The following is a 17,163-nucleotide window of genomic DNA, read 5'->3' on the forward strand; positions in this document are numbered from 1 at the left end:
CTATTTAGTCAACTCACACTCCCATCTCTAAAGCTTCTTTTACTTAAAGCATTTTCTAACATTTCATGGGAAAACTTTAAAAAACAACTTCAGTTTTTAAAAAGCTGGAATGAACCTCGATAGTTATTTAATTCAAACTCATCATCGTATACATGAAGGAACAGAGGCCAAGAGCTTAAGTGGTTTAGTCAGCCCCATATATCGTGGGAATTTGCAAAGAATATTCCTATTCTTTAGAAATATCTAGAGAAACATAAACTGATTACAGCATAAATCTGAAATGAACTGAAAGAATTAACAAGAGACCCTCAAAGAACAACCCTTGTACTTTTTTTTTTATCAGATTCCTTCATAAATTGCTCTTATACTCTGGAACAACCACAAGATCTGTCACCATTTTAGCAATTTTATAGTAGTCTAGGACCTATGGCTAGGTCCGTAGACTTTCCCTGTCTAGTATTCACGAGATCCTCATAAATAACTTATTTCCTCTGCCTACATCCATTAATGCCATCTAAGCATAGAAGCACTAGGCAAGAATCTGACAATGTCTCAATTTTTTTTTTTTTTTTTACTACATTTATGACTTCACGTCCTCCTCCAATAGCAAGAAATTTGATCACTTAGCACTAGGTTCTTCTTTTATGATGCTCCCAGCTGTCTTTACAAAGACACCCAGTTACAGTATTTGCTCTTTACCTACCTCCCCCTCCTTTCACTAAAATTATTCTTATTTCAAAAAATGACTTTCAGAAGATTAAACAAACATCCTCCTTAAAAAGAATCAAAAAGTGTATGGTTTATTATTAAAAGGATTCATATAACATAAAACCCCCTTACCACAAAAAAAGCATTCCTGTCAGAATCAACTGCATACTAAATTTCCCCTTCATTCGGGGAATTGTGTTTAATAAATAGTATTTTGAAATAATAAAAGAGTTTTAATTCAATAAGCAGTCACTAAAAATATACCATATTCCCAGTCAACCCTAGTTGTTGATAGGTATAAGAGCATTTTCCCCACTTACCAATGTTTTATATATACTGCTGTGCTGATCTGGTTCCAAAATCATGCATACAAGGAATAATTCTCTAAAATATGGGCTCTGTCTAGTCCCTATCTGTGCATCCATCATTTCTAGAATAAAATAATTATTTTCTTGCACTGTTGACTGGAGGAGAATAAGTTCAACATGTTTCATAGGAGACTGCTATGTGATGCAGAGACTTTAAAAGTGCACATTAAACAGAAATGCTGTTGCAAGTAAGCACGTATTTCCTGAGTATTCTTTATGTTAAAAAAAACTAGCTCAGAAGATTTTAGGAAAAAGGCTTGCTAAGTTAAATAAACAACAAGAAGCTTAGACAAGAATTACAGAAAGAGATGAGAGTGATTCAATTGTACTGCCAAGTAATAACATCTCAGCTTAAAGACGGAATAGCAAATTCAAAGTTAATGTAATGCTCAGGAATCTAAAAACTGTCTTGCTTACTTCTTTGTTGAGTTAGACCTGGAAAACTGATCACTTGGTTCCCACGGGCCTTCTGAACATTCCCCAGCCCACACCTTTTTGTTAAGACACCTCTGATATGTTCCAACTCTGCTCCCTGGTTTGTTGCTTTTCTTTTAACCTCTTCTGTTGTTTTTAAAGAATTAGCTAAAGAATTAGACTGACACTCTTAAGAATCATATAGCCCCAAATTTCTAGAACTTGAGAATACTCAAGTAAAACAATGTACTGAAAGAAAGCAACAACTTAATACGCATATAAATGCCCAATTACACGTATCTAGTAGCTTACATTTCCATGTCCTCAAGCACCTCCTATTGCCCTAGAGAGCTCTCATCCACGTGTTACAGAAAATGTAGTATAACACAGTTCTCTTCTACCCCTTATTCTAACAATAAGTCTGAATGTCCAATTTTTTAATAAAGAAAATATCCACTTACATAAAAGAATGCTAAAAAACCCACAATACTGCCGAGTATTTACCTTCCCTCCTTTCATGACGCCGATCGTGAGACTGTGAAGTTCGCTCATGATCGTGCCTCCCCTTCTCTCTCACTGGAGAGCGATGTCTTGGAGGGCTTTGCTTTCTCTGAGGAGAAGCCAAAGAATGTGAAGGATAGGGAGAAGCAGAGCGGCGTAAAGGTGGAGTTATTGTCCTCTGATAAGATGGTGAAGGAGTTCTTTTTCGGCGAGGAGAAGGAGAATGTCTTTGAATCGACGATCCTGACTGTGAGGAAGATGAGTGATGTCTAGAAGATATTGGAGAATGATGTTGTCCTGCTGGGGAAGTGGACCTGTAAAGAGAAACAACAATAAAAAACTGGATTCAAGAGCCTTCACTTCTAGCCAAAGGAAAGTCTTTTAAAACAACAAACCCTGAATATAAAAGTTAAAGCTAAAAGTGTGAATAATAATTTTAATTCAAAATGATGTAAAATCATTAACAGGCTGATTTTTAAGTCCGTTTGAAGCAAACAGTTCTAGATGAGACACATGTTGGCCTCCGGAGCTTTGGCTCCATGGCACACTTCCTTTTCCCAGGTAACACCCTCCCTGATCACAAACGGTTCTTATTGTCACATACAGTACGGAATTCACTCTTAACCAGAGATGATCTCTGTGTGAATAGGTACTTAGAGGACGGAATCCACAAAGAGCTAAAGAGAAAACATACTAGTGATATCTAGATAGATATGACTGGCTGTGAGAACGCCTATAAATCAGGGTTGTGGGAGAAGCGAAAAGCTATCACCAGCTATACCAAGCATAAAGTTTGACTGCCTGGGCTGACATATAGGATGGGGAAAGAACACTAGGGTTAAGGAAAGGACATACTGCCTGTACTGTCTTTATCTTAAATAACCTACCTTTCAGTCTTGGGCAGTACAAATTGAGATTTAGTTCATAAGCTTTAGTTTAACTAAGGCTTCCTCTACTCCCTTCAAATCATCTTGCTTGACTGCTGCCATAGAAAAAACTTAAAAATACATGAAGCACATCTGAATCACTCCTGTGATCTGTTAGGTCCTAGGCTCTGTCTACAATGAATATGCAAAAGCTATGTGTGATGGAGAACTAGAATACATGCATTTGCACATTAACTGGAAAGAAACAGGACTAACATTTAAAAAAACAGCATTCCAGACATCACATACTGAGATACGTATCATATTTTTCAAAGCAATCATTTCAAGGCTACCTGCTTGTTCAAAAAAATTATGAGTTCCTGTCAACGTATTATGGAATTACCTTCAGTGCCTACGATGAGTATTTTTTAACTTCTGCAATGCTGAGAAAGTTATTAAACCAAGATTCCTCAATCTTGGAACTACTGACATTTTGTATGCAGTACTTCTTTGTGGCGGGGGCTGCCCTGTACATTGGAGGATGTTGAGAGCATCCCTGGCCCTACCCACGAGAAGCCAGTACCATCTAACTCCGACCCCCATTCATACCAGTAAAAATTCCTTCATATAGCTCCAACTGTCTCCAGGGAGGTAAAATCAAGCCTGGTGGAGAATCCTTGCCCTAAACTATGCTGTTTATAAATGATGCCTTAGTAGAACTTTTATCAATAAGAGGTTTAAATCTATGAAATACACGTTGCTGAGCCAGGAAAGTGGTCTAATATGTTGGAAAAGATTTTGTAAAATAACGAGCTAAGCAAACAAAAACACTTTTTGGATAATAGTTGACAGTAAAACAATAAAAATCAGTAAATATCAGCTAACTAGAACACCACACTTATCTAAACATTCTAGCTACTTATGATTACAAAACTTTCATACTTTTAAAGAATACTGGTATTCTTTCCTCATATACAAAAAATAAGACATACACCACCAGAATTAAACTGACTCTAAACTGGAATTTATTTACTAACAGATATGAGCAGAAATGCTCAGTGGGTCTTAGCCAAATCTGGCAAACCATTTATGACGAAAGGCTACTCATATACTGAACAGAAAAATTATTGCAGGACTGAGAAATTCTCCTAATTTGACTACTGTTTGGTGCTTTCCAAATTCAATTTCCTTAGGTTCTGATCAATTTGGAAACACCTAAATTGGAAAAATAAACAATGTGGCTCTCCACTGAACTGACATTTTGGTTAGCTTTGAGTTTGTTTCTGGGATAAACTCAAAATTGTTTCAGGAATGTTTCCAACTCCTTTTGGTGATTTGTTCACAAAACTTAAATAAAATAGTTCACAACACTGTCTTTTAAAAAACACATTACAGTCTAATTACATCTCTATTCAAATTTGGCGTCTACTGCTGCTGTTGTTCAGATATTAGGTCATGTCTCTTTGTGACCCAGTGAACGACAACATGCCAGGCTCCTCTGTCCTCCATTCTCTTCCTGAATTTGTTCAAACTCATGTTCACTGAGCTGGTGATACTGTCTAACCATCTCATCCTCTGTTGCTTCTTTCTCCGTTTGCCTTCTATCTTTCCCACCATCAAGGTCTTTTCCAATGAGTCAGCTTTCGTATCAGGTGGCCAAAGTATTGGAACTTCAGCTTCAACATCAGTCCTTCCAAAGAATATTCAGGATGAATTTCCTTTAGGTTTGATCTCCTTGCAGTCCAAGGGACTCTAAACAGTCTACTCCAGCACCACAATTCAAAAGCAACAATTCTTCCACACTCAGCGTTCTTTCCGGTCCAACTTTCACTTCCAAATGTGACTACCTGAAAAACCATAGCTTTGACAACACAGACCTCTGTTGGCAAAGTGATGTCTCTGCTTTTTAATACTCTGTCTAGGTTGGTCATAACATTCCTTCCAAGGAGCAAGCATCTTTTAATTTCATGGTTGTAGTCACCATTAACAGTGATTTCGGAACTCAAGAAAATCTGTCACTGCTTACAATTTTTCCCCTTCTAACTGCTATGAAGTGATGGGAATGGATGCCGTGATCTTAGTTTTTGGAATGTTGAGTTTCACGCCAGCTTTTCCACTCTCCTCTTTCACTCTCATCAAGAGACTCTTAAGTTTCGCTTCACTTTCTGCCATTAAAGTGGTATCATCTGTAAATCTGAGGTTACTGATATTTCTCCCGGTGATCGTGATCCCAGCTTGTGATTGATCTAGCCCAGTATTTCACACGATGTGCTCTGCATATAAATTAAATAAGCAGGTGACGATATACAGCTTTGTCATGTTCCTTTCCCAATTCTGAACCAGTCAGTTGTTCCACGTCCAATTCTAACTGCTGCTTCTTGACCCACATACAGGTTTCTCAGGAGACAAGTAAGGTGGTCTGATATTCCTGTCTTTTTACGAATTTTCCAATTTGTTGTGATCCACACAAAAATGGAAGAAAAACTTCAGTTCAAGCTTAGATAATCAAGCTATCATATTAAGGACAGAACACCAATGTATTGTCAAGTTATGTCTCCAGCATTTTAACCATATTTTTCTACTTATCCTTTTGGGCAGGGAGAGGGGAATTTGTTGATTTAATCATCTATTTAATGAATGTTTGCATCCCCTCCCCCTTCTACTCCAAATTTATATGTTTGAGGCCTTAACCTCCAAGGTGATGCTATTTGGAGGCAGGGCCTTTGGGAATAATTAGGCTTAAATGAAGTCCTGAGGGTGGGGTTCCCATAATGAGATAGCGTCCACATAAGAGGAGGAAGAGACTGTAGAGTTCTTGCCCCCCTGTAAGTGAGGACACAGTGAGAAGACAGCCATGTGCAAACCAGGAAGAAGGCCCTCACCAGGAACCAGATCTGCTAGCACCTTGACCTTGGACTACCCAGAAACCAGGTCTGTGAGAAATAAATGCCTGTTGTTTAAGTTACCCAGTCTATGATATTATGTAATAGCAGTCCAACGTTCCTAAGTATCACAGCATTTTTACATTTTCTTCTATTGCTATTTTTTTTTTTTTAAGTCTGAAGACTGAAAAATAGTGAAAAGAGAGAGAGGATCTGTTATCAAAACAAGATGAGTCAAATTATAGATATAAGTCTAATTGGTCCCACACCTATGTTCATTCTGCATATACAAAAAAAGAGGTGACTCTAGGTAATAAAACTGTCTTGAAATCTGACCAAAACTGTTAGCAATTAAGCTTCTAGAATATTGCAGGGATGTAGTAAAATACATGTCACATTAACTAGTACACTCTAGTGCCTGAAGAACTATGGATGGAGGTTCATGCCATTGTACAGGAGGCAGTGATCAAGACCATCCCCAAGAAAAAGAAATGCAAAAAGGCAAAATGGTTGTCTGAAGAGGCCTTACAAATAGCTGAGAAAAAAAGAGAAGCTGAAGGCAAAGGAGGAAAGGAAAGATATACCCATTTGAATGCAGAATTCCAAAGAAAGCAAGGAGAGATAAGAAAGCCTTCCTCGGTGCAATGCAAAGAAACAGAGGAAAACAATAGAATAGGAAAGACTAGAGATCTCTTCAAGAAAATTAGAGATACCAAGGCAACATTTCATGCAAATATGGGCACAATAAAGGACAGAAATGGTATAGACCTAACAGAAGCAGAAGATATAAAGAAGATGTGGCAAGAATACTCAGAAGAACTATACAAAAAAGATCTTCAAGACCCGGATAACCACGATGGTGTGATCACTCACCTAGAGCCAGACATTCTGGAATGTGAAGTCAAGAGGGCCTTAGGAAGCATCACTATGCAAAGCTAGTGGAGGTGATGGAATTCCAGTTGAGCTATTTCAAACCCTAAAAGATGATGCTGCGGAAGTGCTGCACTCAATATGCCAGCAAATTTGGAAGACTCAGCAGTGGCCACAGGACTGGAAAAGGTCAGTTTTCATTCCAATCCCAAAGAAAGGCAATGCCAGAGAATGCTCAAACTACTGCACAATTGCACTCATCTCACATGGTAGCAAAGTAATGCTCAAAATTCTCCAAGCCAGGCTTCAACAATACGTGGTCCATGAACTTACAGCTGTTCAAGCTGGTTTTAGAAAAGACAGATGAACCAGAGACCAAATTGCCAACATCCACTGGATCATTGAAAAAGCAAGAGAGTTCCAGAAAAACATCTACTTCTGCTTTATTGACTATGCCAAAACCTTTGACTGTGTGGATCACAATAAAATGTGGAAAATTCTGAAGGAGACGGGAATACCAGACCACCTGACCTGCCTCCTGAGAAATCTGTATGCAGGTCAAGAAGCAACACTTACAACCAGACTGGACTGGTCCAAAATGGGAAAGGAGTATGTCAAGGCTGTATGCTGTCACCTTGCTTACTTAACTTATATGCAGAGTACATCATGCGAAATCCTGGGCTGGAATGCAGCACAAGCTGGAATCAAGATTGCTGGGAGAAATATCAATAACCTCAGAAACGCAGATGATACCACCCTTACGGCAGAAAGCAAAGAAGAACTAAAGAGCCTCTTGATGAAGGTGAAAGAGGAGAGTGAAAAAGTTAGCTTAAAGCTCAACATTCAGAAAACTAAGATCATGGCATCTGGTTCTATCATTTCATGGCAAATAGCTGGGTAAACAATGGAAACAGTGACAGACTTCCTTTTCTTGGGCTCCAAAATCATTGCAGATGGTGACTGCAGCCATGAAATTAAAAGACGCTTGCTCCTTGGAAGAAAAGCTATGACAAACCTAGACAGTGTATTACAAAGCAGAGACATTACTTTGCCAACAAAGGTCTGTCTAGTCAAAGGTATGATTTTTGTCATGTATGGATGTGAGAGTTAGACTATAAAGAAAGCTGAGCACTGAAGAATTGATGCTTTTGAACAGTAATGCTGGAGAAAACTCTTGAGAGTCCCTTGAACTGCATGGAGATCCAACCAGTCCACTCTGAAAGAAATCAGTCCTGAATAATCATTGGAAGGACTGATGCTGAGGCTGAAACTCCAATACTTTGGTCACCTGATGTAAGAACTGACTCATTGGAAAAGACCCTGATGCTGGGAAAGACTGAAGGCAGGAGGAGAAGGCGATGACAGATGATGAAATGGTTGGATGGCATCACCAACTGGATGGACATGAGTTTGAGCAAGCAAGTGGGTGACGGACAGGGAGGCCTGGCGTGTTACATTCCATGGGGTCTCAAAGAGTTGAACATGACTAAGCGACTGAATTGAACTGAACTGAGTACACTCTAAAACTGAATGATTTCCTATTAGAAGGGAATAAAGAGGTGACATTTGACACTCAAATAAAGAACAAAGGAAAGCTTATTGCACAAACAGAAGCCTCAGAACCTTAAAACAGAGAACTGTAGACTGTCAGCAAGTACACTGTGATTTATAAAACACAAGGAAAGCTAATCTTTAGCTTGAGTTGATTCCATTCAAAAGCTTTTTAATGCTGCTATAATTGTAACACAACATGGAATGAGAACATTCAGGGTATACTTGAGGAAAAGATGTGAAAATTTATGCAATTTAAAGTGAAAGTTCCTTTCATCTGAGATGCAAGTAATTCCACCTACAAACTGATATGTTTACTCCAGACTTTCTTAAAATTTGTAACACCAATTTTTCTCAATAAATGGTTTCTATTTCTCAAATATGAAAATATACTTAGATAATATAACTGAGAGAGTCAATTCTTAGGTAGTTGATAAGAAGTCTGGGGTCCCGGAGGAGGAGGAGGAGAAAGGGGTCTGGGGCTCTGGAGGAGGAGAAAAGGACACATTTTTTTCTTTAAGCCCAGAACTGATGATTACACACAAAACAACTCAGCTTAAACTCTGTACTAAGGATTATACAACAACAATGTATCACTGATTCGATGGACAAGAGTTTGAGCAAGGTCAGGAATTGGTAATGGACAGGGAAGCCTGGTGTGCTGCAGTCCATGGAATCGCAAAGAGTCAGACAGGAAGACTGAGCGACTGAACTGAACTGAATGTAACCTGCTTGAGGACATGTTTTTCCTTCTTGAGAACCTTCTGACTAATCCTGTCATCTTAAAATGTATATTGTCTGAACGGGTCTTGTAAAATCTTTCTATTGTTAGTTCTAATCCTGTTATCTTAAAATGTATATTATGGGAGTGGGTCTGGTAAGGCCTTTACAACCTTGAGACATTCTTTTGACTTACTATAACAACCAATTACAAAAGTATACAGCTCCCTTTGCTAAGACTAGCAGGAGGGCACTGTGCATCCCCCTCTGATGTCTGTGTCGGAAGCTTTCTCTGTCCCTTTTTCACTTTAATAAAACTGCTACACAAAAGCTCTTGAGTGATCAAGCCTGGTCCCTGGTCTCGAAACTAAATCTTCTTCGGAGATCACAAATCTGACATTGTTCACTGTAAGCTATCGTAGCTAAAATTCATAATCCAACCTTTAAAATCATCATGCAAAAAGCACACTTAAAAAACACTAAATGAACTATGGACACTATCAAAATCAACTCTCCTTTCAGGGGTAAAATAGAAGACAAAATGGTACACATTTCACACATAGAAATATTTAGGCTTTATTGTTTATGTAAGAAACTTATTTTAAAAAGTAAGTCACTACTAGGTATAAAATAAGCTACAAGGATTTATCGTACAGCACAGGGAATATAGCCAATATTTTATAATAGCTCTAAATGGACTCCATATAAATAGGGGCTTCCCTGGTGACTCAGATGGTAAAGAATCTGCCTGCAATGTGGGAGAAGACCTCGGTTCGATCTCTGGGCTGGGAAAATCCCCTGGAGAAGGAAATGGCAAGCCACTCCAGTATTCTTGCCTGAAAAATTCCATGGACAGAGGAGCCTTTTTTAAGTTTCAGGTGTACAACATAGTGATTCAACATTTTTATAGAGTATGTGCTTAGATGCTCAGTTGCGTCTGACTCTTTGCAACCCCATGGACTACGGCCTAACAGGCTCCTCTGTCCAAGTACTAATAACTGTGGTTCAATTTCATTTTTGTATTTATGTAGAAACAACTTATTTCAAAAACCTCAATTAAAAAATAAAGAAGAATGTTAAGACTTATTATCAGCACATCCTTCAACCATATTCAAGCCCAGAATTATGTGCCATTTAAATAAAGTGATTTTTCAGAATTTGGTTCAAGAGACTTACATGACTAGAGTGAACTAAAAATTGTACCCATCACTGTGATCAAGTCAGAAGAAACCAATATCCGGCATCCCTGGCACATGAAGAGATTGTTTCCAAGCTCTTGGACTCCAAGGAGATCCAACCAGTCCATCCTAAAGGAGATCAGTCCTGAGTGTTCACTGGAAGGAATGATGTTGAAGCTGAAACACAATCATCTGATGTGAAGAGCTGACTCTTCTGAAAAGACCCTGATGCTGGGAAAGACTGAGGGCAGGCGGAGAATGGGACGACAGAGGATGAGATGGCTGGATGGCATCACCGACTCAATAGACGTGAGTTTGGGTAACCTCTAAGAGTTGGTGATGGACAAGGAGACGTGGGATTCTGCAGCCCATGGGGTCGCAAAGAGTTGGATACAACTGAGCAACTAAACTGAATTGAAGAGTAAGAGAGCTGGTGGTTAAAATGCAATAAAGCCCAGAAACAATGCACACCAGCATAACACAAATTTAAGACAACTGGCTCCTATCTTCTACTTGGTGCATCAAGTTAAAATTATCCCTTTCTCCTGAAATAGGATGGGGTGGTGAAGAGATAGAGGATCAGCCCCTGCCAAGAAACAACAGGCAATCCAGCCGGGGGCGGGGTGTGCGAGAGGTAAAGAACGGTTTTCAAGTCCCTAGAGCAACTTCTCAGACCCACAGTGTTTTCAGCTCAGACCAACAAACTGTATGTCAAATTAGGGAGATTCTTGAAATCCCTGACACTGTCTTGGAAGTTCTATCCAATGACAGGCCATTTAACTGTCAGTAAAAAAAAAAATCACCACCAGACAGCACTGAACCACAGCCAGCAATAGATCTCGGTAGTGTGGCTGCTTATCTATTACTTCATTTATCTCACTACATACAACACAGTCCCACATATTTAGTGGATTGAAGTTTTGGCCTCTATATGCTATTTTATGCATTTATGATTGGACCAATTATTAAATAGGGCTAAAATTTGCAACTACTTACCGCTCCTGAAAACCTCCCTGAGAAACTTTTTTAGTCTCTAAACATGATAGATAAAGGGTTGAGAGCACAATTTTTAGAAACATAAATACCACTTTAGATTTTGGCTGCAAAATACAAGCTTCTCCTTTGGTTCAACAAATTTTCTCAGTATCACATCTATAAAAAAGAGGCCAAGCCTTACTCAACTGGACTAAATATAAAAGATTTTGCCCCCCAATGCAGTTATTTTGATATTTATAAAATAATTTCACTTTAACACAAGGCTACCATGAATAGGGGCTTCCCAGTGGTGCAGTTGTAAACAATCTGCCTGCCAATGCACGAGACACAGAAGATACAGGTCCAAACTATGGGTCGGGAAGATCCCCTGAAGAAGGAAATGGCAACTCACTCCAGTGTTCTTGGCTAAAAAATCCCATGGACACAAGAGCCTGGCAGGCGACAGTCCATGGAATTATAAGAGTCAGCTACAACTTAGTGACTAAACAACAATTATGAATTTAGCATATAACTATGTTCGGCTGTATTTATTTAAGTGTCTTAATTTTATATCCCTAGCCTAAATTATTATTCACCTAAAAATACTTTTTACGTCTACAGACAAGGCTCAATTAACTGCAGAAAAAAAGACAATGCCTCAGACAACCAGTTCCCAACCTGAATACAAAGGTTCCATATTACTATTAAAAGGTTTGCATATCCTTCATGATATTATTTGTGCTAAAGTCCACTAATTGGGAAGATATTATAAAAGATATTACAAATTCACCAATGATTTTAAAGTTTGAATTTTAAAATTATATTACACTCCTTTTTTCCTTTTAGAGGTGATACTGGCTTTTTTTTTTTTTAGTATGGCTGATTTACAATACTGTGTGAGTTTCTGGTGTACAGCAAAGTGATTCAGTTATATTTCTGGTGATTGTGTGTGTGTGTGTACAGTGACTGTATATTTTTAAGTATCTTTCTCTTTTGGAGATATATACTAAAATATATGCAAATAAAGTAAGATGTCTGGATCATCGAAAAAGCAAGAGACTTCCAGGAAAACCATCTACTGCTGCTTTATTGACTATGCCAAAGCCTTTGACTGTGTGGACCACAACAAACTCTGGAAAATTCTCAAACAGATGGGAATACCAGACCACCTGACCTGCCTCTTGAGAAATCTGTATGCAGGTCAGAAAGCAACAGCTAGAACTGGATATGGAACAACAGACTGTTTCCAAATTGGAAAAGGAGTACATCAAGGCTGTATATTGTCACCCTGCTTATTTAACTTATATGCAGAGTACATGTAAGTACTGGGCTGGACGAAGCACAAGCTGGAATCAAGATTGCTGGGAGAAATATCAATAACCTCAGATGCAGATGACACCACCCTTATGGCAGAAAGTGAAGAGGAACTGAAGAACCTCTTGATGAAAGTGAAGGAGGAGAGTGAAAAAGTTGGCTTAAAACACAATATTCTGAAAACTAAAGATCATGGCATCTGGTCCCATCACTTCATGGCAGATAGATGGGGAAATAATGCAAACAGTGACAGACTTTATTTTCTTGGGCTCCAAAATCACTGCAGATGGTGACTGCAGCCATGAAATCAAAAGACACATGCTCCTTGGAAGAAAAGTTATGACCAACCTAGACAGCATATTAAAAAGCAGAGACATTATTTTGCCAACAAAGGTCTGTCTAGACAAAGCTATGGTTTTTCCAGTAGTCATGTATGGTTGTGAGAGTTGGACTATAAAGAAAGCTGAGCACCAAATACTTGATGCTTTTGAACTGTGGTGTTGGAGAAGACTCTTGCGAGTCCCTTGGACTGCAAGGAGATCCAACCAGTCAATCCTAGAGGAAATCAACTCTGAATACTTACTGGAAGGGCTGATGCTGAAGCTGAAGCTCCAGTACTTTGGCCACCCGATGCAAAGAACTGCCTCACTGGAGAAGACCCTGATGCTGGGAAAGATTGAAGGTAGGAGAAGAAGGGAACGACAGAGGATGAGATGGTTGGATGGCATCACTGACTCAATGGACATGACTTTGAGCAAGCTCCAGGAGTTGGTGATGGATAGGGAGGCCTGGCGTGCTGCCGTCCATGGGGTCACAAAGAGTCGGACATGACTGAGCGACTAAACTGAACTGAAGATGTCTGTTGGTTTGGTTTAGTCACTAATTCATGTCTGACTCTTGTGACCCCGTGGACTGTAGCCCACCAGACTCCTCTGTTCATGGGATTCTCCAGGCAAGAATACTGGAGTGGGTTGCCATTTCCTTCTCCAGGAAGATGTCTGGGGTTTGCTTCAAAATAGCACTGGAGTGGGTAAGTAGACAGGGGTACAAATGAAACTATGGATACGAGGATCATCATACTACTGTCTACTTTTGTGTGTGTGAAATGCTCCATAACAATGTTACTGTAACATTTTCCCATCCTCTCTACATAACTGAGTAACATTAGTATATACTTACTCAAGAAACCTATCAGTTCAGTCTATAGAAATGCTTATTGAGTGCGCCCATGGATTCCTCCCTGACCTGTCCTTAATGGCCACAGAATAAGATTCACCAGTTCACACTATGAATGGCAGATATTGAATAAATCAAAGATTTAATCCAATATGTAACAGTCTTTGTCAAAGGTCTGAACCATTCTGTTTTTAATTATTCAGATATGCACAATCACTGAACGAAAATAAGACCATCAATTTGGTGGTAAGCTGTTTATTCTACTAAGGTGATGTCAGTCAACAAGTTCTGAATGATCACACCTGTCTTTAAAATATATGGGTAAGACTCATGCAGGTATTTATATTCCTATCAAGACATATTCAGGTAATTACAATAAAGTGATTTTTAAAAAAACATAACTTACTATGGTCTTAATATTATCTTATTAAACCAAAAAATTCTGCAACCTAGTATTCTGATTAAAGCATATTAACCATCATAAAACTATATTTAACCAGCAGAATAAACTATATGCAATAGTTAGCTAACTTTTCTGGTTAAGTACTATCCAAAAAGTTTTTGTGTTTGCTTAATCCCTTGTTCTTAAACTACACTAATATATTGCCTCACATTTGAGATTGAGCAAAGTATATAGAATATTTTCATTGATAAAGATGATATTACAAGTCCACTGAAAATATCCAGTTAAGGATTATCTAGATACAGTAGGTTAAAAATAATGATACAAAATATTCCCTTAACAAGTGATTTCCTGGTTAAATATCTAACTCAAACTTAATTTTCCTGTGAGCTACACCTCTTCTAAAACAAATTACAGAATAAAAATGACTTAGTTAGGTTCCAAGTAATCAAGATTTTGCTTTCTGTATAGAACAGGTCACAGAAAGTTTATTTTAAAAAATACTATGGGAAATTGCTATATTCTCTAAAAGCAGAGTAATAAATTAATAAGGCTTTTTTATTCCCCTTGGATAAACAAGTGGTATTCAGTTTTTGATCAATGTTGCATAAATAAATCTCTGTTGAATAAAGTCTACCAGTCAAATTGGATGACACTGATACAGAACAGTGGCCTGGACATTATTTGCTTCAAAAACAACTACACAACAAAATTTAGTGTGACTCAAATTAACAAAATATTCTGGGAACAGAGTATATTCTTAACAAGATTGACATGGACAATGAAGATTTCGGAGGAAAGCACTTGAATTCTCGATGCCAGATTAGTGGCAAAGGCCTAAAGAATGATTCGTAATTCTAAAAAAACTTTTCAAAGGCTATGGACATATCCCCCCTCACCAAAACACACACAGGCAAATTCTAACTCACAAATCAGACCCTAAAATCCAGGTTGGTCGCCCTTGATATAGAAAGTTGAAGAACTAACTGAGACACAGAAGACAGGGAGAAGGACTTAAAAGGCATAGAATCATGTGGCTTTGTGGCATCATCTGTCTCACGAGTGCGCACATACATTTGGACCACCCTTTAAGAAATGTAAGTGATCCCCTAAATCCAATAGGCCTAGTAAGCCGTCTTCACTTGAAAGGAAAACAAAAAACAAAAACCTACATGTGCAAAGATGTTACTTTACACACACATGATTACTATATTACTTCCACCTGTAGTAACAAAGCTTTGGCCAACATTAAGCTCCCTGCTGCATCAGTATCCTTTAAAATAGTGCCCCCCCCACACACACTAGGAAGTCAGTAACAACTGAATGAATAAATGTATCAGCATACTTTCACTTAAGCCCAGCACACTCTGATAGCCAAAAAACTTCCAATAAGCCCATTATAACAACGAAATTAATTTTGAAGTACAATTTTCTCCAAAAGGAATTTAGATACTAACCTTTCATCATATATCCCAGAATCTGAAAGCAATGACAAAGATTCTTAAATACACAGTTTGGCTTTAGAATTAATAAATTCCTTATGAAAGTGAAAGAGGAGAGTGAAAAGTTGGCTTAAAACTCAATATTCAGAAAATTAAGGTCATGGCATCCAGTTCCATCACTTCATGGCAAACAATGGAAACAGTGACAGTATTTTTGGGGGCTCCAAAATCAGATGGTGGTGACTGCAGCCATGAAATTAAAAGACGCTTGCTCCTTGGAAGAAAAGCTATGGCCAACCTAGACAGCATATTACAAAGCAGACATTACTTTGCTGACAAAGGTCTATCTAGTCAAAGCTATGGTTTTTCCAGTAGTCATGTCTGGATATTAGAGTTGGACTATAAAGAAAGCTGAGCACTGGAGAATTGATGCTTTTGAACTGTGGTGTTGGAGAAGACTCTTCAGGGTCCCTTGAACTGCAAGGAGATCCAACCAGAACATCCTAAAGGAAATCAGTCCTGAATATTCATTGGAAGGACTAATGCTGAAGCTAAAACTCCAATGTTTGGAGTTGGCCACCCAATGTAAAGAACTGACTTATTGGAAAAGACCCTGATGCTGGGAAAGACTGAATGCAGGAGAAGGGGTGAGGGAGGATGAGATGGTTAGAAGGCATCACCAACTGGATGGACATGAGTTTGAGCAAGCTTCGGGAGTTGGTGATGGACAGGGAAGCCTGACATGCTACAGTTCATGGGTTCACAAAGATTTGGACACAACTGAGCTGAACTGAATGGAGATAAGTTAACAAATCTGCCTTAAAAATAAACAAAAACCTACAAATCAAATCAGTTTCTCCTAACTTAAAGTGTCCCCCTTCAACCTTGTCAAACATCAAAGTCAAACTGGACCCCTTTAGGGGTTTCAGGCTTTAGGACTCTAATGCCAAGAGGGCACCCATGCAGTCCTTCAGTGATCTGCAGCTTAGTTTCCTTACACAGAAGAAATAAACCAAGTTCAGAGTTTTCAAGTTCAGAGAGCAACAGGTGACTCCTAGGCATATCTTATTACTTCTGATAGAGACGATCAGGGAGAAAAAAATGGAAAACAAAGAATCAACCTTTGATTCTTCAATTCCTCATAATACAAAGTTCCTTAACTATTTCAATGGCAAACTACCCCAGGGACATAAGAATCACCTCTCACAGATTTCTGGGTCAAAATAACAAAATAAGATCACTAAGAACCATTAGAGAAGAATAAAGACTTCAGCAAGAACATTTAACATGATTTATAACCGATTTACATGTCATTTTCAAAAATAAACCTATCAGATTGAGTAAGATAAAGAATATATTTTAGGAAAGTATGTTCAAGAATTATGGATGTTCCAGTTAACCAACTCTTATTGCTCCACTAAGACATAATGTTGCTAGATCCTAGCAAGAGCTGATAGAATCATTCTGGTTCTTTCAAGTCACAAGTGGGGACAGGAAAAAAAAAAAACATTCACCTAAATGAGTTAGATACATATGTTCCATATATGAGTTCCATATATATGGTCAAATGATCTTCAAGGGCGCCAAAAACACTAAATGAGGGAAGGAAAAGTTCCTTCAAAAAACAGTCCTGGGAGGTGTGGTTTTCTACACAGAAAAAATGAAGTGAGAACCTTATCTTACACCATATACAAAAAATTAACTTAAAAGGTATTGAAGATTTAGATGTAAGGTCTAAAACTATAAAACTCCTACAAGAAAACATAGAGGAAAGTGTTCATGACACTGGAGTTGG

The 17,163-nt window shown here is 38.4% G+C and overlaps 1 protein-coding gene across 8 annotated transcripts in view; it reads right to left on the minus strand.

The window, feature by feature from the left end:
• The window catches only part of ZC3H13 (zinc finger CCCH-type containing 13), a 98,535-nt gene that overhangs the window by 31,704 nt on the left and 49,668 nt on the right, over positions 1–17,163 (minus strand). For all 8 annotated transcript variants that reach the window (XM_043477616.1, XM_043477611.1, XM_043477615.1 and 5 more), the window contains one exon: positions 1,995–2,305. In XM_043477616.1, the coding sequence (XP_043333551.1) occupies positions 1,995–2,305 (311 nt within the window). The remainder of the gene's footprint in view (positions 1–1,994; positions 2,306–17,163) is intronic.

The sequence above is a fragment of the Cervus canadensis genome, chromosome 9 (assembly GCF_019320065.1).
Source record: "Cervus canadensis isolate Bull #8, Minnesota chromosome 9, ASM1932006v1, whole genome shotgun sequence".
NCBI lineage: Eukaryota > Metazoa > Chordata > Mammalia > Artiodactyla > Cervidae > Cervus > Cervus canadensis.